General features: G+C 65.7%; 1 protein-coding gene across 1 annotated transcript; it reads left to right on the plus strand.

Moving 5' to 3' along the window:
* The first annotated feature begins 1,696 nt into the window (after nucleotides 1-1,696).
* On the plus strand, nucleotides 1,697-19,317 carry KCNG2 (potassium voltage-gated channel modifier subfamily G member 2). The gene is made up of 3 exons (XM_054164029.1): nucleotides 1,697-1,816; nucleotides 10,217-11,029; nucleotides 18,508-19,317. The coding sequence occupies exons 2-3, from the start codon at nucleotides 10,298-10,300 to the stop codon at nucleotides 19,315-19,317; spliced, it is 1,542 nt and encodes a 513-aa protein (XP_054020004.1). The 5' UTR covers nucleotides 1,697-1,816; nucleotides 10,217-10,297.
* The last annotated feature ends 2,415 nt before the right edge of the window (nucleotides 19,318-21,732 follow it).

Consider the following 21,732-nt stretch of genomic DNA (forward strand, 5'->3'; position numbering starts at 1 on the left):
GCACCAAGGGGCAGTGAGGTGGAACATAACCAGGTAGAAGTCCTGTATGAACTGATTTTCATCCAGTATATCATATCCTGAGAGAGGCAGTTGCACATTAACCAGGCTTGTGACTCGGCGCCCGCCGCCGCCTTGGCTCGGGATAGCCAAGGTGGGTTGTGCCAGAGCAGGGCACGGGATGAAGGGAGCAGGCAGCAGCCCCGCAGTGGCGCCTTGAGTCACAGCTCGGGGGCAGGGAGCTCGCTGGCACCGGGGCTGGGCGCAAGCAGTGGGCAGTGGAGGGTGGGATGGGGCTGGGGCGTGGGGCAACCTCCCCCAGGCAGAGAGCTGCGGGGGGAGGTCCTCTGAGCCGGGCAGTTGGCTCTGCTGGGCTGGAGCAGCTTCGCCCCCCCTGGCCTGGCGTTCCGGAGCCACTGGCTGAGAGCAGGCACCAAGGAGCAGCTCCAGGGGGGTGACACTGACGAATGTCTGGCACAGCTTGGAAGGTGCCAGCTTGGAAGGGACCCCAGGGCTCAGCTCATCCAACCGCTCTGCAGCAGCCTTGCTTCAGAGGCAGAGATGCTGCAGGTGCCAGGACCAGCCAGAAGTTTCTGCCGAGGTGTGGGGGGAAGGAAATACCGAAGCAAGAACAGAAGGTCAGTGAATGCCAGGGCGCCCAGAGGGTCCTCAGCAGCTGCCTCGGCGGGCAGGGCGCCGGAGCCAGGCTGCGGAGGTGTCCTGAAGAGACGGGCAGGAGATAAGGGGCACCAGAGGGAGGGGGTTCGAGCCTCGCAGACGGCTCGCAGCTCGCTGTGGCAGGGGAGCTTGGGGGTCCTGAAAACATCTCTGCAGGAGCACGGTGCCTGCTGCTGGCACCGGGGAGCAGCCCCCCGGGCACGCACTGGCACACTGCCCACAGACTGCGAGCGGCTGTGCCCGAGCGGCCGCGACCCTCCCTGCCTGCTTTGTGAGACGAGGGTCCGGGCACGGCCAGGGCACGGCCAGGACAGAGCAGCGACCCGCAGCCCGCGGGGTGCATCCCGCAGCACCAGAGGCTGCCGAGGGGCACCGGCAGACCCCGGGCAGAGCCAGGGCAGAGCAGCTTGGTTGGTACCGCGGCACCTGGCCGTGCCCAGCCTACAGGGCAGGGGGGCTGGCCGCGGGCGGGCTTACGGCTGCCCCCCGGGAGCAGCCCCCCGGGAGCAGCCCCCCGGGAGCAGCCCCCCGGGAGCAGCCCCCCGGGAGCAGCCGCGGTCACGCGTGGCAAGCGCCTTACCCCGGGGCTCGGGGTCGGCCTGTGGGCAGCCCGCAGCCGCTTGCGGGGGGCGCCTGGCCGGCGAGGGGCGAAGGGGTCGGTAACCTCATTGACCCCGCCGGAAGCCCCGCGGGCGGAGGCTGCCCCCGGGACCCCCGCCCCGCGAGGCCGCCTGGGCTCGGCGCTGCCCCCGCTGGCTGCCCCGGCGGAGGGGGGGCCGGAGGCTCGTCCCGGGGCAGGGGCCGCCCCCCGCCGGCCCGACCGCAGCGATGGAGCGGGGAGCAGGCGGTGCCCGAGGTGAGAACGGGGCAGGGCGCAGGGGGTGGGCGAGGAGCCGGAGCCGGGGGCGGGGGCTGCGCCGGTGCCTCCCGCCCGGCGCTGGGCAGCGGCAACTTCGCGGCTGGCAGGCGGCGCCGGACGGCAACTTGCTGTGTCCGCCGGCAGCGGAGCCGCAGCCGCAGCCGGGGCCGCTGCCGTCCCGCTGCCTCCTTCCCTCCTTGTCCCTCCCGCCGGGAATCGCCGCGACGAGACCCTGCTGCTGCCCGCCGGACCCCGGCCGCGGCGGGTGGGCGGCAGCCCCAGGTACCGCCCGGGGTCTGCGCCGAGAGCGGGGGCCGGGGGCGCTCGGAGCGGGTGGGGAGCGGCATGAGCGGCGGCTGCTCGGTCCTGAGCTGCCCGAGGGAACTTCTGGTGCGGTTTGGGATCCGTGAAGGGTCGCGGTGAGCTGGGCTGGCGCTGGAAGTGACGGTGTGGAGCTCTGGCACGGAGCTGGGCGGGGGTCCCGGACCCCATCGGAGCTGCACAGGCGCCCCAAATCCTGCGGTAGCTCCTCAGGAGCCCCATACCTCATCGGAGCTGCTTGGGGACCCCAGTCCCATGGCTTCTCGCTTGGGCAGAGCTGCTGCTGGGCTCTGGGGTCTCTGTCAGGGTTTACACAAATGGATCTCCAGGCAGGTTGGGACCTCTGGCCAGTGCAGCTCGGGTGGGTCTCTGTCGGGATCCGGAGCAGGGCTCCCTCCTGCGTGCCTGGCAGGCAGAGGCTTGCTCAGAGTGCCACGGAAGGTGTCCTGCATGTGCTGGCATCAGCCCGCGCGTGGGGAAGGGGCAGCAGGAATCTGCCCTGCTCCAGAGCCACCCCAGGTGGTTCACACCAGGGTCAGCACTGGCCCTGAAACCAGGGGCTAGGGTTTGTCCCGAGGAAGAAGGCTCTTGTCCATGAGCCCCTCGGTGGCCCCGGTCGCTTCTGGCAGGGGTCCTCCTGCAGGGGCAGCCTTCCCTCCCCGTGGCAGGAGCATCACTGCTGGCCCGCAGGAGGGCTGCCTGGGGCCACACAGAGTGGCAGATCTGCACCTGGGGACTTGTTTTCAGCCCAGCCTGCAGCACCAAAGCCGTTCAGAGGGACAGGAGGTGTCCTTCAAGTCTGCTTACTACCCTGCCTCGCCCCCCGCCCCATCCTCCCCCCATCGCCCGCCCCCCCCCCCCCCCCCGGCTATTTCCGTGGCTCTGAAGTGCCTTGAGGGTGACCTTCAGAAGCAGAGAAGTCAGCTTTGCTCAGGGGGCTTCAGACCTCTTTTGTTTGCTCTTCTGAAGGCTTCCCTCAAAGAAGCGATCAGAGAGAGCACTCGGGAGGGAAGCTGGGAGTGAATCAGTCTCTCTCCCTGGGCAGAGCCTGGGAGGACTTCCCACTGCCCTTGGAGAGGGTTCTCAGCAGGCACAGAAGATCAGGGCTGGCACTGGAGAGATTAAACAGGAGGTGAGCAGAGGGCAGGGCAGGGAGCAGAGCAGGGCAGGGCAGGGAGCAGAGGGCAGGGAGCAGAGGGCAGGGAGCAGAGGACAGGGAGCAGGGCAGGGAGCAGAGGGCAATGAGCAGGGCAGGGAGCAGGGCAGGGCAGGGAGCAGGGCAGGGCAGGGAGCAGAGGGCAATGAGCAGGGCAGGGAGCAGGGCAGGGAGCAGGGAGCAGAGGGCAATGAGCAGGGCAGGGAGCAGAGGGCAGGGAGCAGGGCAGGGAGCAGAGCAAGGGAGGAAGCAGAGCAGAAGGCAGTGAGCAGGGCAGGGAGCAGAGGAGGGCAGCCCTTTTCTGTCCCTCACTGCTGCTGAGGTGTTAGGGGTCAGAAGGCAGGGAAGTGGCTCAGCACCTTCCTTTGGGACACCTCTGGGGGCACTCAGGTTGTGTGGCAGCTCCAGGCCTGCCTGTGAGCAGAGGCACCCTGGACATGGCTCAGTGGCCACGGTGGTGCTGGGCTGGATGACCCTGGAGGGCTTTGCCAGCCCCAGCACTGCTGTGCAGCAGGGGCAGGAGATGCTCCGGGGCAGCCTGGGGCAGGAGCAGCACCTGGCCCTGAGCCGCTGCCCTGGTGGGGGAGGGAGGTGAGGTGGTGGCAGCTCCGCAGCAGATGTCCAGCGGGGCTGCACCACGGAACGCGTTTAGCACAGCCCCCAGGGCAGAGCTCGGCGCTGTGCGAACAGCTCCTGCGCTCCGCCGGCAGCCTCCACACCGCCGAGGCCCTGCTCCGCTCCTGCGGCTTCGGCTCTGCAGCCCTCGGGAGGGGGAGGTCTGTGCTGCGCTCCCCTCCGGCGGCTGCTTGGTTTCTGTGCTGAGCAGGGCGCTCAGGCAGGCTGCTGCTGCGCCCTGGCTGCTTCTCCTCTTTCCCCTCCCGGGTGGTTGGCTCTGGGAGAAGTCCTCTTCAGTGCCTGGCTGTGACCGTGGGAGAGGCTGAGAGATGGCAGCCAGGGGCAGCCGGGCTGTGCCTTGCCCTGCAGCCAGGCAGCACCTGGCACCAAGCTGGTGCTGGGCAGTCCCTGCAGCCGGTGGCAGCTCTCACACCTCTGCAGCACGGAGCCTGCTGGCTGGAGGTGCTGGAGCAGGAAGGGCTGGTGGGAGCTGGCAGTGCTGAGGCTGCCCTGTGCTGGTAGCACCCGTGGGCACTGCAGGGGCAGGCTGCCCAGCTGGTGAAGGGCTGCAGGGTGCTGTCTCCTGCATGCTCAGCTGAGCTGGCAGCTGCTGGTGGCTTGTTCAGAGCAGCTGGCAGGAGGAGCACCCTGGGTGAGCTGTGTCCTCAGGCTGCTGGCAGAGGGAGAGGCACTTCAGGCCTCAGCAGGTGATAGATGTTCAGTTCCATGGCACTGAGGGCAGAAAGGGACAGCTGGAGGGAGCAGAAATCTGCAGGTGTGGCTCAGGAGCCCTCCTCCCACTGCAGCACCAGGATGGTGGCTCTGTGGCACAGGTGGGTGTCAGGAGGGGGTTCAGGAGCCTTGCCAGAGGGATTGATGCCGTCCCAAACCTTTTGTGGCTTCACTGAAGAGCCAGAGAGGCCCTGGGCAGTGCCTCTGTGACTGCAGGGTGCCCTGCACTGCCTGCAGGAGCTGCTTTGCCTGGGGCTGTGTGGGCTGCAGGTTCCCCTGCCCGGGTGGATGTCATCCCCAGCTGGCTGGGGACAGCTCTGGTGAGCAGTGCCCCTCCCTGCTCTGTCACCTGGGCCTTCGGAGCGAGCCCTTGGGTGAAGCTGCCAGCTTCCAGGGGCTTGGCACTGCTTTCCTGCTGCCTTCTCACCCTGCTCCACAGCTGCAGCCAGCTCCCATCCCAGGAGGCAGCTGAGTGCTGCAGGAGGTCAGGTTTGGAGCTGCTCTCCCCCTCTGTGGTGTCCTGCCCATAGAGGCCTGTCCTTGCTCCTCACCTTCTCCACTGGCACAGGAAGGCTCTGTGCAGTGTGTGGGGGTAAGTGGGGAGCAGGATGAGGCCATCTTTCCAGGCTCTGGTGCTGGCCACCGTGGCTGTGCCCCAGCTTGGTGCCCACTGCCCATGGCACTCAAGGTGAGACAGGGGGCAGAGACCTCTTGCTTTCTGCCCTCGCCCCAGAGCCCATCTCTGGGGGCTCACAAAGAGCCTTCCTGATGAGTGCTTTGCACTTCAGACCTCAGGAGCAGCTCCTCCACCCCAGAGCCATTCCTGCAGCTTTGCTTTTCTCATAAAATATTTACAATCTGAGGGTTTTGCCTTTGTTTTTCACCCTGGAAGAGGCTGAGAGGTGTGGAGTGTCCCAGCTGGATGCTGCTCACAGCAGCCAGCTGCATTCTGCCTTCTCCACAACCCTCTGGGGATGAGACCTGAAACCTGCAGCAGCTGAGAGGTTTGTGATGGCTTTGCCACATTACAGAAGGCTACAGGCAGAGCTGAATGAAAGTCACTTCCATGTGGCCCTGCTCCTGAGCAGGGAAAGGTCTCAGACCAGCTCAGAGTCTGAGCAACTGCGTGAGGAGGGAGGGAGGTGAGGGCTGTGATGGGCAGAGTGCAGAGGAAGCCACACCAGCAGCGCTGAGCTGCACCAGCCACGGCTCTCCATGCTGCCCTGCATCCCCTGAGCTCTCCTGGCAGCCTTGGGGACCTCTGGGGTGGGGAGCAAGGGTCCAGCTGGAGGTGAGTCCAGTGAGAGACAAGGAGGCAAACCAGCAGGGGACCAGCAAGAGAGCAGCAGCACTGGGAGGTGCTCCTGGTGCTGGGCACAGTGGAGCAGCCCAGGCCAGCCCAAAGCACAGCACTCAGGATGGATCCCTGCAGGGCTGAGGGGCTCCTGGTGCTGGGCACAGTGGAGCAGCCCAGGCCAGCTCAAAGCACAGCACTCAGGATGGATCCCTGCAGGGCTGAGGGGCTCCTGGTGCTGGGCACAGTGGAGCAGCCCAGGCCAGCTCAAAGCACAGCACTCAGGATGGATCCCTGCAGGGCTGAGGGGCTCCTGGTGCTGGGCACAGTGGAGCAGCCCAGGCCAGCTCAAAGCACAGCACTCAGGATGGATCCCTGCAGGGCTGAGGGGCTCCTGGTGCTGGGCACAGTGCAGCTTTGGCTGCTGCAGAGCTTGGGGCTTGCAGGAGAGGGGAAGGGTGACCAGGCTGAGGGGGCACCCATGGGGGGACTCCCAGGGGGCTGTGGTGTGGGCTTTGGCTGCTGACTTGGAGACACTGCTCTCACTCTGAGCAAAGGGATTGCTCCTAGCTGAGCTCCAGCACTGGTGCATGCTGTCCTGTGCCAGGATGCCCTCTTCTCACCTTCTGGGGAGTGGGAGCTGCAGCTCTGGGCCTGCTGCTGGTGCCCTGCTCCATCTCAGCCCTGAGTGCTGCTGAGGCCAGGAGCTCTTCCAGGCTGGCTGTGTGTTGGGAAGCCAGGGTCCAAGCTGGGGGTGCCCTGCATGCCCCTGCAGTGGGCAGTGGTTGTGTGTGGCCCTTGCAGCAGCTGTGCCTGCACAGAAGCTGCTGCTCAGCCTGGGCAGCAGTGGCCAAGCCTGTGGCTCTGCCCCAGCACACGCTGCAGGGCTGGCCTCAGCTCTGCTCCCTGATGCAGAGCACCCTGGTGGCTTCTCTCCAGCTCCTCAGTGCCAGCCAGGGAGGCAGTGTCAGCCCTGCAGGCACAGCCTGGCACCTCTCCCCAGCAGCCCCTTGCTGCCTGTGTCCCATGTGGGCAGGAGGTGCTGCTGCCAGGGCTGCCTGCAGCCTTGGGGTGGGGTGAGAAGGCTTCAGCCTGCAGCCGGGTACCACTTGCAAGGGACAGACTGCCTGAGGGGGACTGGAGCCTGGTGAGAGGCTGTGAGTGAAGGGACAGGCAGCAGCACATGGCACTGTGGCTTGGAGAAGGCACCCTGCCAGCTGGCACCTGCTGCACAGCCTCCTCTGTGGTGCCCTGATGGGCTGGTGGAACTCCTGATGCTCTCCCGGGGAGCTGAATGCATTGGGTCTGGTGGTGCTCTGCCTGAGGCTTTGCCAGCACGTGGCAGGGCACCCCCAGCCCCCTGGCACCCCCAGACCCCTGGCAGTGTCTCTGGTCTCCGTGGAGCAGTGCAGGGCTGGTGCCAGGCTGCCATGCTCCAAGGGGCTGTGAGTGTGAAGGACCTCTTGTTGCTGCCAAGAACCCCACAGTGGATCCCCACAGGCTCCCTGGGCAGCTCCTCAAAGGGCCTGAAGGACTCTGCTCCCTCAGGACACTTTTGGTTGCCCAGCAATGTGCCTCCAGTGCTCTTCTAGATGCCTGCTGGGCATCCAGCTGTGGCCCTCGTGCCACATCTGCCGCCCTCGGGTGGCACTGGGTGCATCTGTGCAGGCACCAGCCTGGAGCTGCTGGTTTGCCCTGGCAGCCACGGGGAGCTGAGGGCTCTGTGAGCTTTGGTGCCTGCTGAGGGCCATGCCTGGAGCATTCCCTGTCTCAGCCCCAGGTCTGTTGTGGATTTACTTGGTGCTGTCTTTCCTGGGTGACCTGAGAGACCTTAGGTGCTCTGAGTCTGCTCCCAGCTACAGCAGACAGGGCCCTGGTCCTGGCAGGGGCAGAGAGCCTCTCACAAGCTGCCTGAAAGGGGCAGGGGTTCAGCACAGGTTGGGGCCAGGCTCTCAGTGGTGCAGTCTCTGCTTCAGGCCACATCCCTCTCTCCGCAGAGCCCTTTACCCTTCCCTGCTGCTCTTCCTGCACAGGCTTGCAGCAAATCTCTTCTTTGCTCCTGGGGTCTGAGTCGCTGTGGGCATGACCCCCCCAGTGCCCTGGTGGTCCCCACACCGGCTGCAGCCTGCGCCCTTTGCGCTCCCCGGCTGGCCGCAAGGGGTTTGGCTCCCTGCTGCCTCTCTCCCCTCAGCTGGCATCGCTCAGCTCTTGCACTTACTGCACGCTTCTGGGTCATGAAGCTGTGAAGCTCTGCAGAGGAGCGCTGGGAGGGCTGCAGAGCGCTGGGAGGACCTCTCCTGCTGCCTGGCTCTGCCCAGAAAGCTTTCCAGGGGTCCCTGCTGCTCCAGCCCCTCCAGCAGCTGCAGGCTGAGCCCTCCAGGAGCGAGCTGCCATCCCTGCAGTCCCTGTTGCCTCAGCTGAGAAATGGAATCACAGCATCACAGAGGGGCTCAGGCTGGAAGGAAGCTCAGAGCTCCTCTGCTCCAACCTCCCTCCATGCCCAGGGACAGCTCTCAGCCAGGCTCAGCTGCTCAGGGCCTCATCCAGCCTGGCCTGCAGCACCCCCAGGCAGGAGGCAGCCACAGCCTCCCTGGGCAGCCTGTGCCAGAGCCTCAGCAGCCTGGCACTGAAGAACTTCTTCCTCAGCTGCAGCCTGAGCCTGCTCTGCCTCAGCTCCAGACCACCCCCTTGCCCTCTTGCCCTGCTGGCTCTCCTGAGCTGTGCTGCTTTGCTTCCTCAGAGGGTTCTGAACCCAACCAGGACTGGAGGGTCCTGGCAGGGCATGGATGTGGCTGTTTGGGGTTGGGTTTGGCAAGGAGGGAGGGGGCTGAACAAACCTGCTACTTGCTGAGGGCTCAGCCAAGTGGCTGTGGGCTGGCTGGGAGGGGCTGGATGCGACCAGGGAAATGAGGTCACCTCCAGTGTGCCAGAAATAGCAGAGGCAGAGCCCTGCCGCAGGCAGCAGCTGACAGCCTCTCCCCTCAGGCTCCTCCACCCAGGAGCTGCTCCTGGCTTCCTGAGCTTGGCTCAGGGCTGTGCAGCCCCCGTGGCCTCGTTTGCTGCAGGAGGAATTCATGTTTCATGAGCTGGTCCTCACCGAGGGCTTGCAGGAGCGAGGGCAGGAGAGGAGCTGGGGGTGAGGCTCCAGAGGGTCTCTTGTGTCAGCAGGAGAGGCCAGGGACCACCAGCAGGGATGCAGTCCTGCCCGGGAGTTGTGCTCTGGGGTGATGGAGTGCAGGCGGCTGGGGCTGGGGGCTTCTGGGGTCCTGCAGGCAGACACAAGGATCAGAGAGCTGCTGAGCACAGGGGGCCAAGTGCTGGAGGCTCTGCAGGGAGCAGGCCCAAAGAGCTGCCACAGCACAGAACTGAACCTGAGCTCTTGGCAGTGCCCAGCTGCTGCCCCTGGCCGTGCCAGCGCTGCAGTGCCCCAGCAAGCAGCACCCAGTGGGTGGCAGGGAACTGAGCAGGGAGATGCCCATGAAGAGAATGTGGGGCAGCTGCCTGCTCCTGGCATTTATCCCCTCTCCAAAGGCAGTGGTGGGAAGTGCCTGTGCTTGGGCAGTGCCACCTGCAGCTGTGGCAGAGCTTGGCTGAACCTCTGTGTCTGTGCCCATTGGGGTGCCCGGGGGCAGCACTGCTGAGTCAGGAGAAGTTGTTTGGCTCTCCTGGAAAGGGAGAGGAGCCCAGGCTGTGTGTGGTGCCCCTGGGCATGCTCCTCACCCTGGCACACTGCCAGGCCCGGGGGAGCAGAGCCCAGGGCTGCCTCCTGCCCCTGCGCTGTGCCCATTGACTTGGTGCTCCCTGGGCCCCTGGAGCTGGGGTGGAGCAGATGCCAGCTGGGTGATGCCATGGGGTCATTTCTGGCAGTGCTGCCTTGTGGAGCTGCTCCTCCAAGGCTGCTCTGCCGAGGCAGCTGCGTGCCCTGGGCAGCCTTGGCATGCAGGGAGTATTTTGAGCCCCACACCCCCGGGGAGGGTCCTGCTGCATGCCAGGCACATGAGGTCAGGCCCAGACCTTCCAGCCTCCTGCTGCTTCTCAGAGGGATGCCAGGCTGGGAGCCCACAGTGATGGCTTCTGCTTTGCTGCAGGCTTCCCCTGCTGCCCCACTGGCACCTACCCTGCTCCAGGGCACCCCCCACCCGGGGTGCCAAGGGGCAGAGTGCAGGCAGCTCTGGGACCTTACCATGGCCTGGGTGCCCCTGAAGGACCCTTCCAGCCCAGGACCTTCTGTGCTCCTGTGAGCCTTCAGGTGCTGGGGCTGAGACCTCCGCAGCAGCCACCAGTGAGTGCTGCTGGGCCCTGGCATCACCACCTGCAAGGGCAGGGAGTCTCTCCCAGGAGCTGAACCCCAGTCCCTGGGGCTGCCAGTGCTGCCCAGAGGGACCCAGTGCCACCCCAGGCACCTGGGATGGTGCAGTGCCGCTGGGTTTGGGTTGGGCACTGAGGGGATAGGATTGGTTTCAGTTCGGGATTGAGGGGCCAGGCTCGGTTTGCACCTTGGCACTGAGGGGATAAGAGTGGTGCCCGTCGCCCGAGGGCTCACTGCTGCAGTTGTGTCCCCCAGGTGGTGTCTCCGGTGGAGCTCCAGCGGCGTCGCCCTGAGCAGCCTCCCCCTGCCGTCTGGACTGCAGCCCTGCCCCAGGCCATGGCCCTGCTCCCCGGCACCGCAGACCCCGAGCTCGGCCCCCGCCCCTCCAGCCGCCAGCCGCAGCCGTGCCAGCTGCCAGCCCCGCAGGGCTTCTCCAGCAGCGCCCAGGGGCCGCCGCCCGGGGAGGAGCTGCACCGCCCGGCGCCCCGCTCCGGCTGCGCCATCATCAACGTGGGGGGCAGCAGGTACCAGGTGCCCTGGAGCAGGCTGGAGAGCTGCCCCCTGGGCCGGCTGGGCAGGCTGAGGTCCTGCCGCAGCCGGGAGGAGCTGCTGCAGGTCTGCGACGACTTCGACGCCAGCCGCGACGAGTTCTTCTTCGACCGCAGCCCCGGCGCCTTCCGCTGCATCGTGGCGCTGCTGGGCGCCCGCAAGCTGCGGCTGCTGCGGGGCACCTGCGCCCTCTCCTTCCAGGACGAGCTGCGCTACTGGGGCGTGGGGCTGCAGCACCTGGAGCGCTGCTGCAGGCAGAGGCTGCGCCAGAGGCAGGAGGAGGCGGCCGAGGCCGCGCTGGCCGCGGGGCAGGAGGCTGCCGCCGAGCCCTCGGTGCCGGCCCCGCGGGGCGGCGGCCGCCTGGCACCCTGCATGGGCAGGCTCAGGGACATGGTGGAGAACCCTCGCTCGGGCATCCCAGGGAAGGTCTTTGCCTGCATCTCCATCTCCTTCGTGGCCATCACCACGGTCAGCCTCTGCATCAGCACCATGCCGGAGGTCAGGCAAGAAGAGGAGCAGGTGAGGGCAGCTTCCCCCTGGGCTTGGCACTGCCCTCTGCTCGGGGAGGGAGGGACAAGGCCACCTCAGCAGGTGCCATGCTGAGGGCTGTCCGGGGCAGAGCACAGGAGGTGTTGTGCCACTCCCTGCTGAGGGAAGGTTGGCACAGGCTGTGCCTTGCCAGCACAGCTTGGCCACTCCACAGCAGCAGGCAGCTCCACCCAGCAGCTCTGGCTTGTGGCAGCTCTCACCGGCTGGCAAACCTCCTGTGGTGGGCAGAGAAACCACCTGGGCTGGAGGCTCCGTGGAGCCAGAGGAAGAGCTGAGAGAGCACAGACTCACAGAGTGGGTTGGGGTGGGAGGGACCTTCAAGCTCATCCAGTGCCAGCCCCCTCCCACGGGCAGGGACCCCTCCCACGGGCAGGGACCCCTCCCACGGGCAGGGACCCCTCCCACGGGCAGGGACCCCTCCCACAGGCTGCTCCAGGCCTCATCCAGCCTGGCCTGGAATGCTTCCAGGGAGGGGCATCCACAGCCTCCCTGGGCAGCTTGTGCCAGCCTCCACCACCCTCACAGTGAAGGGTTTCTTCCCCAGCCACTTTTCCTTCAGGCTGACCTCACAGTGCCCTGCTCTGAGTGCCTTGATGCCATCCATGGGTGAAGGGCAGGGCAGCTGAGGCAGCAGCTTCAATGTCCTGGTGCCAGGCAGGCTCCTGTGGGAGCTGTGGCTGCTGCCTGCCCTTGAAAGCCAGAGCCCAGTGCAGCTTTTGTTCATCTTGCAGCTCAGGGAATTTCCTCAGAGCTCTGTGCCACAGCTCAGCTCCCTGGCACTGGCTCTATATAGGCCACCCAGAGCTCCTCTGGAGGGGCTCCAGGAGGACCACCCAGAGCTCCTCTGAAGGGGCTCAAGGAGGACATCCACATCTGCAGCCCCAGGGGCTCAGGGGTCCATGGCCTCTTCATTGCTACCCAAATCCAAGCCTGGCACTAAGCATCTGGACCCTGGATATGCAGGAGGCTCCCTCTGACCATCAGGAATCCCTTTGGCACTCAGCAGATGGGGACTGTGCTGGGCACTGCCACAGGTTGCCATGGGGTGGTCATGGTGCTTCCATCCACTCTGCTGAGACCACAGCTGGAGCTGTGGGGCCAGCTCTGGAGCCTTTGTGCCAGGAAGGATCTGGAGGGGCTGGAAGGTGTCCAGAGCAGGGCCAGGAGGAGGAGCAGAGGGCTGGAGCTGCTCTGCTGTGAGCACAGACTGAGGGAGTTGGGGTTGTGCAGGCTGGAGAGGAGAAGGCTCCCAGGAGACCTCATTGTGGCCTTCCAGGATCTGCAGGGGGCTCCAAGAAAGCTGGGGAGGGACTTTGTAGGGTGTTGGGTAGGGATGGGAGCAGGGGGAATGGATCCAAGCTGGAGGAGGGGAGAGCTGGATTAGAGCTTAGGAAGAAGTTGTTGCCCATGAGGGTGGTGAGAGCCTGGCACAGGCTGCCCAGGGAGGTGGTGGAAGCCTCATCCTCATCCCTGGAGGTGCTGAAGGCCAGGCTGGAGGTGACTGTGAGCAACCTGTTGGGTTGTCCATTAAGTAATTTACTTACTCCAGTGAAAGGCAATGTGAAGGAGTAAAGCAATTGTTAGTGGTGGTGCTGGAGACCCTGTCATGGAGCTGCTCCTCACTGCTGAGCTCCCCTTTGGCGTTTGGCAGCTTCCTGCCTGAGCCTGAGACCTCCTGGACCTGGACTTGGAGCCACAGCTTCCTGTGGTGCACATCTGGCACAGGCTGCCCAGGGAGGCTGTGGCTGCCTCCTGCCTGGGGGTGCTGCAGGCCAGGCTGGATGAGGCCCTGAGCAGCTGAGCCTGGCTGAGAGCTGTCCCTGGGCATGGAGGGAGGTTGGAGGAGAGGAGCTCTGAGCTTCCTGCCAGCCTGAGCCAGTCTGTGAGGCTGTGCCTAACAAAACTGCAGCTGCTGCTTCCCCTCCTGCCCTGGGACTGCTCACAGAGCCAGCAGCCAGCCTGCACCTAACACATCTCCTGCTGGCACTGCCAAAGGCTGTTCACAGGGGACAGGCACTGAGGGTGACCTCCAGAAGGACTTTTGGGAATCTGTGCTTCCTGATTTCCCTGGGGATCCCCTGGGTGGGTTCCACCATCCCCTCGGCTCTGGGGTTAAATGCAGGAGCCCTGAGCTGCAGCAGCAGCACCCAGGCACCCGAGCTGCTCTGCTGCACTGCTGCTTTGCACTTGGGTTTGCTCTGGGCAGCTCAGGCCACTGTTGGCTGCAGGCCAGGGCAGGACCAAGTGGCTGAGCAGCAGTTGTCAGCAGCCTGCGCTGCAGCAGGGAGCAGAGGAGGCTCCTGCAGGGCCCTGGGATTCACTTTCTGGTGCCCTTGCTTGCAGGATGTGGGACTGCAGCCCTGCAGGGCTCTCTTGTAGCTCAGTTAGGTCGTTCTATTTTTCTCTCTTACATAAACTCAAAGTAGGTTTCCTGCTCCCATGGTCCCAGTTTCCAACTGGTGTCCCCCAGCCCAGCTGGGGAGCTTTGAGAGCATCCCAGAGCTGCAGGCATCAAAGTCTGCTTTCTGGTTGATGTGCTCAGCCTACCCCACGGGGCCCCGGGGGCTGCTCTCTGCTGTCCTGCTCCTGTCCCTGCTTTGGGACAGAGTCCTGCACACCACAGACAGGACTCAGAGCTGCCTCCAACTGCTCTGCAGGCTTTGGGGCATTTTCCTCTTGCCTCAGGCTGGGTTTCAAGCAAGAAACCACCTGGTGAGACCAGGCTGGCTCATGCCAGAAGCAGCTGCTGCTTGATATCCTTAGAGTCCAGAGCTGAGCCACAAGGTGAGGCTTGTCTGGAAGCAGCTGGCAGTGAGGTCTGGCAGTCAGTGGCACTGCTGCTGTGGTCACACAGAGAGCTTCAGGACCCTCTGCCTTGCCTCTTGAGCCCTGGGGGGTCCTGGTGCTGTGCACCTCTCACCTGCACTCCTCCCTCCCCTGGCAGGAGGAACATCAAGCCCAGCAATCGAGCCCTGCTCAGAGCCAGCTCTGGCACAGGCTGTGAGGAGCTGGAGCAGCTCTGCTTGGTGCCAGCCCTGGCACAGGCTGTGAGGAGCTGGAGCAGCTCTGCTTGGTGCCAGCTCTGGCACAGGCTGTGAGGAGCTGGAGCAGCCCTGCCCAGAGCCAGCCCTGGCACAGGCTGTGTGGAGCTGGAGCAGCACTGCTCAGAGCCAGCCCTGGCACAGGCTGTGTGGAGCTGGAGCAGCACTGCCCAGAGCCAGCCCTGGCACAGGCTGTGTGGAGCTGGAGCAGCACTGCTCAGAGCCAGCCCTGGCACAGGCTGTGAGGAGCTGGAGCAGCTCTGCTTGGTGCCAGCTCTGGCACAGGCTGTGTGGAGCTGGAGCAGCACTGCTCAGAGCCAGCCCTGGCACAGGCTGTGTGGAGCTGGAGCAGCGCTGCTCAGAGCCAGCCCTGGCACAGGCTGTGTGGAGCTGGAGCAGCCCTGCTCAGAGCCAGCCCTGGCACAGGCTGTGTGGAGCTGGAGCAGCACTGCTCAGAGCCAGCCCTGGCACAGGCTGTGTGGAGCTGGAGCAGCACTGCCCAGAGCCAGCCCTGGCACAGGCTGTGTGGAGCTGGAGCAGCGCTGCTCAGAGCCAGCCCTGGCACAGGCTGTGTGGAGCTGGAGCAGCACTGCTCAGAGCCAGCCCTGGCACAGGCTGTGTGGAGCTGGAGCAGCACTGCCCAGAGCCAGCCCTGGCACAGGCTGTGTGGAGCTGGAGCAGCACTGCTCAGAGCCAGCCCTGGCACAGGCTGTGTGGAGCTGGAGCAGCGCTGCTCAGAGCCAGCCCTGGCACAGGCTGTGTGGAGCTGGAGCAGCCCTGCCCAGAGCCAGCCCTGGCACAGGCTGTGTGGAGCTGGAGCAGCCCTGCCCAGAGCCAGCCCTGGCACAGGCTGTGTGGAGCTGGAGCAGCACTGCCCAGAGCCAGCCCTGGCACAGGCTGTGTGGAGCTGGAGCAGCCCTGCCCAGAGCCAGCCCTGGCACAGGCTGTGTGGAGCTGGAGCAGCACTGCCCAGAGCCAGCCCTGGCACAGGCTGTGAGGAGCTGGAGCAGCCCTGCCCAGAGCCAGCCCTGGCACAGGCTGTGTGGAGCTGGAGCAGCACTGCTCAGAGCCAGCCCTGGCACAGGCTGTGTGGAGCTGGAGCAGCACTGCCCAGAGCCAGCCCTGGCACAGGCTGTGTGGAGCTGGAGCAGCACTGCTCAGAGCCAGCCCTGGCACAGGCTGTGTGGAGCTGGAGCAGCCCTGCCCAGAGCCAGCCCTGGCACAGGCTGTGTGGAGCTGGAGCAGCACTGCTCAGAGCCAGCCCTGGCACAGGCTGTGTGGAGCTGGAGCAGCACTGCTCAGAGCCAGCCCTGGCACAGGCTGTGTGGAGCTGGAGCAGCCCTGCCCAGAGCCAGCTCTGGCACAGGCTGTGTGGAGCTGGAGCAGCACTGCCCAGAGCCAGCCCTGGCACAGGCTGTGTGGAGCTGGAGCAGCTCTGCTCAGAGCCAGCCCTGGCACAGGCTGTGTGGAGCTGGAGCAGCACTGCCCAGAGCCAGCCCTGGCACAGGCTGTGTGGAGCTGCACTCCCTGTGGGGCAAGGATGGCATCCAGAGGGGACTTGTGCAGTGTGGCAGTGCCAGCTGCAGGGGGATCACAGAGGCCAGGGGCAGGGTGCTGCAGCCTGGGGTCAGCTGCAGGTCGAAAGGCTGAGGAGCAACTGGGTCGTGGTTGGGTTTGAAGCCTTCAGCTTCGCAGAGCTGCCTCTGGGCTCTCTGCCCCTGGCTTTGTTTTCCTCCTTCCCGTGGCTGGTTAATTCTGGGCTGCTTTCCCCTCTGTGTGTTGTCCTTCTGCACATTTTTGTTCTGGTGAATGGAACAAATCCTTTCCAAAGCCTGAGCAGAGTGCAGCCTGCAGCTGGCCTCCAGCGCAGCGCTCTGGAGGAGAAGAATTGGCCTTGCGTTTGTGCTTTAACAATGCTGCAATCAAGGAGGGAAAGTCCCAGGGAAGAGCAGCTGCAGCTGCAAGGAGCAGAGAGCATGAAGCACGTTTGGGCCGAGCCTGGTTGCATGTGAGGATAAGAATAGGACAGACCTGGAGGAGATTAAAGCATGGTTCAGAGCACAGGGAGGCTGAGAGGTGGGGGAAAGGCTGCTTGGCACAGGTCTGGTCTCTGCAAGCCTGCCCAGCCCCTCTTAGTCCCAGACCAGGCTTTGGACAGGACTGAGCTTGTTCGGGCTGCAAGAGCTCTGCAGCTGGTTCCTGCAGCCCAGGGCCAGCTGTGGGCAGTGGGAGGAGGGGAGAGACCCAGGGCCCAACCTCATCTCTGCCTGGAGGAAGCACAGAATCGATCCCAGAATGGCTCAGGCTGGAAGGGAGCTCAGAGCTCCTCTCCTCCAACCTCCTCTCCATGCCCAGGGACAGCTCTCAGCCAGGCTCAGCTGCTCAGAGCTCCTCTGCTCCAACCTCCCTCCATGCCCAGGGACAGCTCTCAGCCAGGCTCAGCTGCTCAGAGCTCCTCTGCTCCAACCTCCCTCCATGCCCAGGGACAGCTCTCAGCCAGGCTCAGCTGCTCAGAGCTCCTCTGCTCCAACCTCCCTCCACGCCCAGGGACAGCTCTCAGCCAGGCTCAGCTGCTCAGGGCCTCATCCAGCCTGGCCTGCAGCACCCCCAGGCAGGAGGCAGCCACAGCCTCCCTGGGCAGCCTTATGCCAGACTCCATTCCAGTGAGGGGCAAAGATGCCACCTTGGTCCTGCTGTGCTGGGGGACCTGAGCTGCAGGCAGTACCCAGCCCCTGGAGGGTGGTGGGCTGGGGGACAGCTGCCAGGCTGCTCCTGTCCCTGGGATGGCTCTGCAGGAGAGGTGCAGCCAGCAGTGGCCATGCTGTGGGTTTGTGAACAGGGGGTGGGAGGGCAAGCAGAGGCTGCTGGAAGCCATGAGGAACCCTTCCCCCTCCTGCTGGCCCCGCACAGGAGGGCTCAGCAGAGTTCCTCTCCTTAAGCACCGAGGGAGGGGAGGTGCCAGGGGAGCTGTTCAAGGCCACAATGTCCCTGTGGGACTGCTCCAGGGACAAAGGCTCCGGAGGTGTCAGTGTCCCTCTGGGGCCGCTCTTCCCCAGGCTAACCAGCCCCAGGTGTCAGCCTGTCCTCACCACAGAGCTGCTCCAGTCCCTTGGCATCTCTGTGGCCCTCCCTTGGATTCTCTCCAGGGGCTCCCAGTCCCTCTTCAACTGGGCAGCCCAGAACTGGACACAGTCCCCCAGGTGCAGGCTCAGCAGGGTGTGTGCCAGGGTAGCCCCAGGAGCCGCAGCTCACCTGCAGGCACTGCCCTTGGAGGTCTCTCCCACCCTGAGCCTGCCGTGAGCCCACGAGCAGGATGCCAGGGATGGCTCCCAGCATGCAGCAGCGGAGGCAGAAGCTGGCCCTGAGCCCCGAATCGATGTAGCAGGGAGGGATCCCCCAGGTACTGCAGCCCAGGGCTCCTCTCCCCAGGGTGCTACAGCTTGGGCAGCAGCAAGGCATCCGGCAGTGCCTCCTGGCAGTGCCCCCCAGCAGTGCCTGGCTGGCCAACAGCTGCTACCATTCCTCCCATCAGAGCCTTGGCAGCCTCGGGAGCCTCCCAGGTGCCACCAAGGCTGTGCCTAGCAGCTCTGACTTTAGTTGTCCGTGCCAGCAGTGAGGGTGTCTGAGATGTGCCCCTGGCCATGGCACCTGGGGCTGTGGTTTGGTGGCCATGGTGGTGCTGGGCTGGGCTGGATGAGCTCTGAGGGCTTTGCCAACCCAAACCACTCTGTGCTTGTGTCAGATCTCTGCAGCTCCCTGAGAGGAGGCTGCAGCCAGCTGTGGGCTGGGCTCTGCTCCCCACTCTCAGGTTGTAGGAGAGGAACTGGCCTGGAGTTGTGCCAGGGCAGGGTGAGGATGGAGAGGAGAAATTTGTGTGCTGCAGGAGTGGTCAGGGACTGGCAGAGGCTGCCCAGGGGGTGGTGGAGTCCCCCTGCCTGGAGGGGTTCATGGAACCTGTGCCCATGGCACGAGGGGACTGGGCTGTGATGGGCAGGGGGGCACTGGGGTTTGGTGGGCAGGGGGGTGCTGGGCTGTGATGGGCAGGGGGGCACTGGGGTTTGGTGGGCAGGGGGGTGCTGGGCTGTGATGGGCAGGGGGGCACTGGGGTTTGGTGGGCAGGGGGGTGCTGGGCTGTGATGGGCAGGGGGGCACTGGGGTTTGGTGGGCAGGGGGGCGCTGGGGTGTGATGGGCAGGGGGGGACTGGGCTGTGATGAGCAGGGGGGCACTGGGGTTTGGTGGGCAGGGGGGCGCTGGGCTGGTCTCTGGACTGGGTGGTCTCTGAGGGCTTTGCCACCCAAACCAGCCAGGCTGTTTCCATCGGTCCCTGGCGTGCTGCAGCCCTTTCCCGTGGGGCCTTCCCTCCTCCCGGGGGGCCCCGGCTGCAGCTCCGTGCTCTGTGCCCGCAGGGCGAGTGCTCGGGGCGCTGCCAGGCGCTGCTGGTGCTGGAGGCGGTCTGCGTGGGGTGGTTCTCGCTGGAGCTGCTGCTGCGCTGGCTGCCGGCGCGGGACCGCTGCGCCTTCCTGCGCGCCCCCCTCACCCTCATCGACGGCCTGGCGCTGCTGCCCTTCTACGTCTCGCTGCTGCTGCGGCTGCTGCGGGGCCCCGGCGCCGGCCCCGCGGCGGGCAGGCTGGCGGAGCGTGCGGGGCTGGCGCTGCGGCTGCTGCGGGCGCTGCGGCTGCTGTCCCTGGCGCGGCACTCGCTGGGGCTGCGCAGCCTGGGGCTGACGGCGCGGCGCTGCGCCAGGCACTGCGGCTTGCTGCTGCTCTTCCTCGGGCTGGCCGTGGCCCTCTTCTCGCCCCTGGTGCACCTGGCCGAGAGCGAGCTGGGCGCCCGGCAGGAGTTCCGCAGCGTGCCCGGCACCTACTGGTGGGCGGTGATCTCCATGACCACGGTGGGCTACGGGGACATGGTGCCCCGCAGCGTGCCCGGGCAGGTGGCGGCGCTCAGCGGCATCCTCAGCGGCATCCTGCTGATGGCCTTCCCGGTCACCTCCATCTTCCACACCTTCTCTCGCTCCTACAGCGAGCTGAGGGAGCGGCAGCGGCGACACGCCGCCCGCCGGCCCTGCCCGCCGGCAGACGGTGCCGGGCTGCCAGCGGGGCGGGAGGGACGGCCCGGGGCAGGGCAGGACGCCAAGGGCAGCGCCGGCTCTGAAGAGATGGAGACCAGGCGGAGCAGGAGGCAAGGTGGGGGCAGTCCTGCCAGAACCCCCTGAGCTGCAGGCCTGAGGGCAGGCACCCCCGAAGCTGCCTCTAGAGACCGACTCTGGGCCTTCGGTGCCCTCTGGAAGTGTCCCTGGGAAGTCCATGAGCACAGCTCCAGCTGGCAGCTCTCCCCTGAGCAAGTCTCTGCCCCATGGAGCAGCTGCTGGACGCGGCCAGCCAGGAGGACCCCAGGGGAAGCACAGCCCCTGTGCCACCTTCTCCCTGCCTGTTGACAGCCCACGCAGCCGGGGGCTCCCTGTGCCTGGGCACAGCAGCTTTGCTTCAGCAGCTCTACCAAGGAACCCCAACCTCTGCCCAAGGGGGGCACAAAGGCCCCTTCAGGGCTTGGCTGTGTCTGCTGTGGAGCCCCAGCTGCCAGCTCCATGTTTGGAGGTGTCTGAGCAAAGCGTGGCCATGGCACCCGGGCACAGGGCTGGACGGGCACAGGGAACAGCAATGAGACCCCCCCAGCCCTGCAGGTCCCCCTGGAGCCTCCGTCTGTAGTTTGTTTCAGCCTTGCCTGGGTTGCAATAAAACCACTCCCCAAGCCCAGCTGTGCTTTTCTTCCCCCCGCAGGAGAGCCGGTGGGAGGTGACCTTCCTGCCGGCCACCTCCAGCCCTGCAGGCTGGTGCCTGGCTGCCTGCAGACCGCCCTGGGGGCTCTCACCCCACCAAGGGAGGGTTTGGCCGGGCAGGGACTTCTCCAGGAGACCTGAGGAGCTCTGCCCCTGGAGCAGAGCCGGGCTGTGGGTGGTGGTTTGTGTCCCTTTGCCATGGCACACAGGGCTGGAGGCCACTTAGCCCTCCCTGGACCTGGTGGGGCAGGGGCCACAGGGGGTCCCTGCAGGCCACCCAGGCTGGCAGCAATCTGTTCCCAGAGTGGCCATGAGGAGAGGCCCTGCCCAGGAGGGGAGAGCAGGAGCAGAGACCCACAGCTGAGTGAAGCAAAGCTCCAGAGCCCAGGTGCCAGAGGTCATCTTTATTTTAACCCCCCCTGCAGCTGGCAGGGCACCAAGGCCCTGCCCTGTGCCATACATTCAGAACTGCACTGCCAGCAGCTGGGGCTCCAGCGGCCCTGGGGTGCTCCTGACACCACGGACGAGGTTCTGTACCATCCTGCCCCTAAAATGCCTCAGTGCCAGAGCTCCTGGCCACCAGCCCCCCCTGCCAAAGGCCACAGGCAGGAGGTGGCTTCAGGCATGGCTTCAGCACCTGCAGCCCTGCTGGGGCTGGCACAGGCCTGCAGAGCTTGCTGGGCACTGCTGCACAGGCTCAGGAGCTGCCCAGGGAAGGGTCCCAGAAGGACACAGCAGGAAGAGCTGCAGCTCAGAGCCAGAGGTGTGCACTGCCACGCCTGGGTGCCCCAGGAGCCATTTGCCTCTTGTGTCCCCACTGAGAGCAGCAGAAAAAGACCTCCCCCCCCCCAGCTGAGCAGAGGGACCCCAGCCCCAGCAGGGGCAAGGCCCCCAGGGAGCGCTGGGAGCTGGGCTGCACATAGCAGAAACCCAACCCCCGGCAGCAGCAGGGAAGCCCTCAGGTGAAACAGACCAAGGCCAGGAGCTGCTCTGCACACCAGGAGGAGCAGGAGCAGGACAGGCAGTGCCTGCCCCCGGGGGGCTGCAGCTCTGTAAGGTCACTTCAGGCCTGAAAGGGTTTGGGGTGCAGCAGTGGGCGCCCAGCCCTGAGCAGCAGCTCCTGGCTCTGCTCTGCTCACACATCCAGCTGGGACCTCCCAGGGCCTCTCTTCCTTCCACCGCAGGGCAGGAGAACTTGGCCCCAGGGCTGGGCTTCTGCCTGCAGGCTTTGGGTGCCAGCACCCAAGGGCACCTGCAGCGGGAGCCCCTCTGGGGCTGCTTGGCAGCCTGTGAAGAGCAGAGGGACAGCCCAAGTGCCAGGCTGCTGCAGCCTGCTGGCAGGGCCCTTGGGGTCCCTTCCAAGCCACACTCTGATGCTTGTGGTGCTCCTCCAGCAGGCAGCTTGCCAGGAGGCTCCCAGCTCAAGCAGGGAGAGGAACTCTGCTCTGCACCCCGAGGCTATGGAGCCTCGGGCTGGCTGCCAGCAGCAGCAAACCATCGGCTCAGGAGCTCCTGTGGGAGCAAAGAACAGCCTCAGAACTGACCCTCAGCTCCAGCAGCCTGGCTGTGGGCAGCCGAGGTGCAGAGAGCAGAGCTGCTCCCGGAGCTGCCCTGCTCTGGCCGCCTCCCACCGCGCAGGGCAGGCCCACGGCAGCTGCTGGCCACAGCCCAGGGGCTGCTCCACAGCCCTCGGGGGGTCCACAGCCCCTGCAGCTGCCCAGGGGGTCCTGCAGCCACCACAGACATTCCTAACTGAGCTGCCTCAGCTTGCACAGCCCAAGCACAGAGCTGCTCAGGCAGAGGCAGGGACGTGGGGACCCCTTCCTTGCTGGGTCAGTGCAAGGAACAGCC

This window comes from Dryobates pubescens, chromosome 9 (assembly GCF_014839835.1).
Source record: "Dryobates pubescens isolate bDryPub1 chromosome 9, bDryPub1.pri, whole genome shotgun sequence".
In the NCBI taxonomy this organism is placed as follows: Eukaryota; Metazoa; Chordata; class Aves; order Piciformes; family Picidae; genus Dryobates; species Dryobates pubescens.

Coding starts and splice junctions, on each gene's coding strand:
- KCNG2 (XM_054164029.1), top strand. CDS start 10,298: ATGGCCCTGCTCCCCGGCACCGCAGACCCCGAGCTCGGCCCCCGCCCC. Junction 11,030..18,507: donor TCAGGCAAGAAGAGGAGCAG/GTGAGGGCAGCT, acceptor CTGTGCCCGCAG/GGCGAGTGCTCGGGGCGCTG.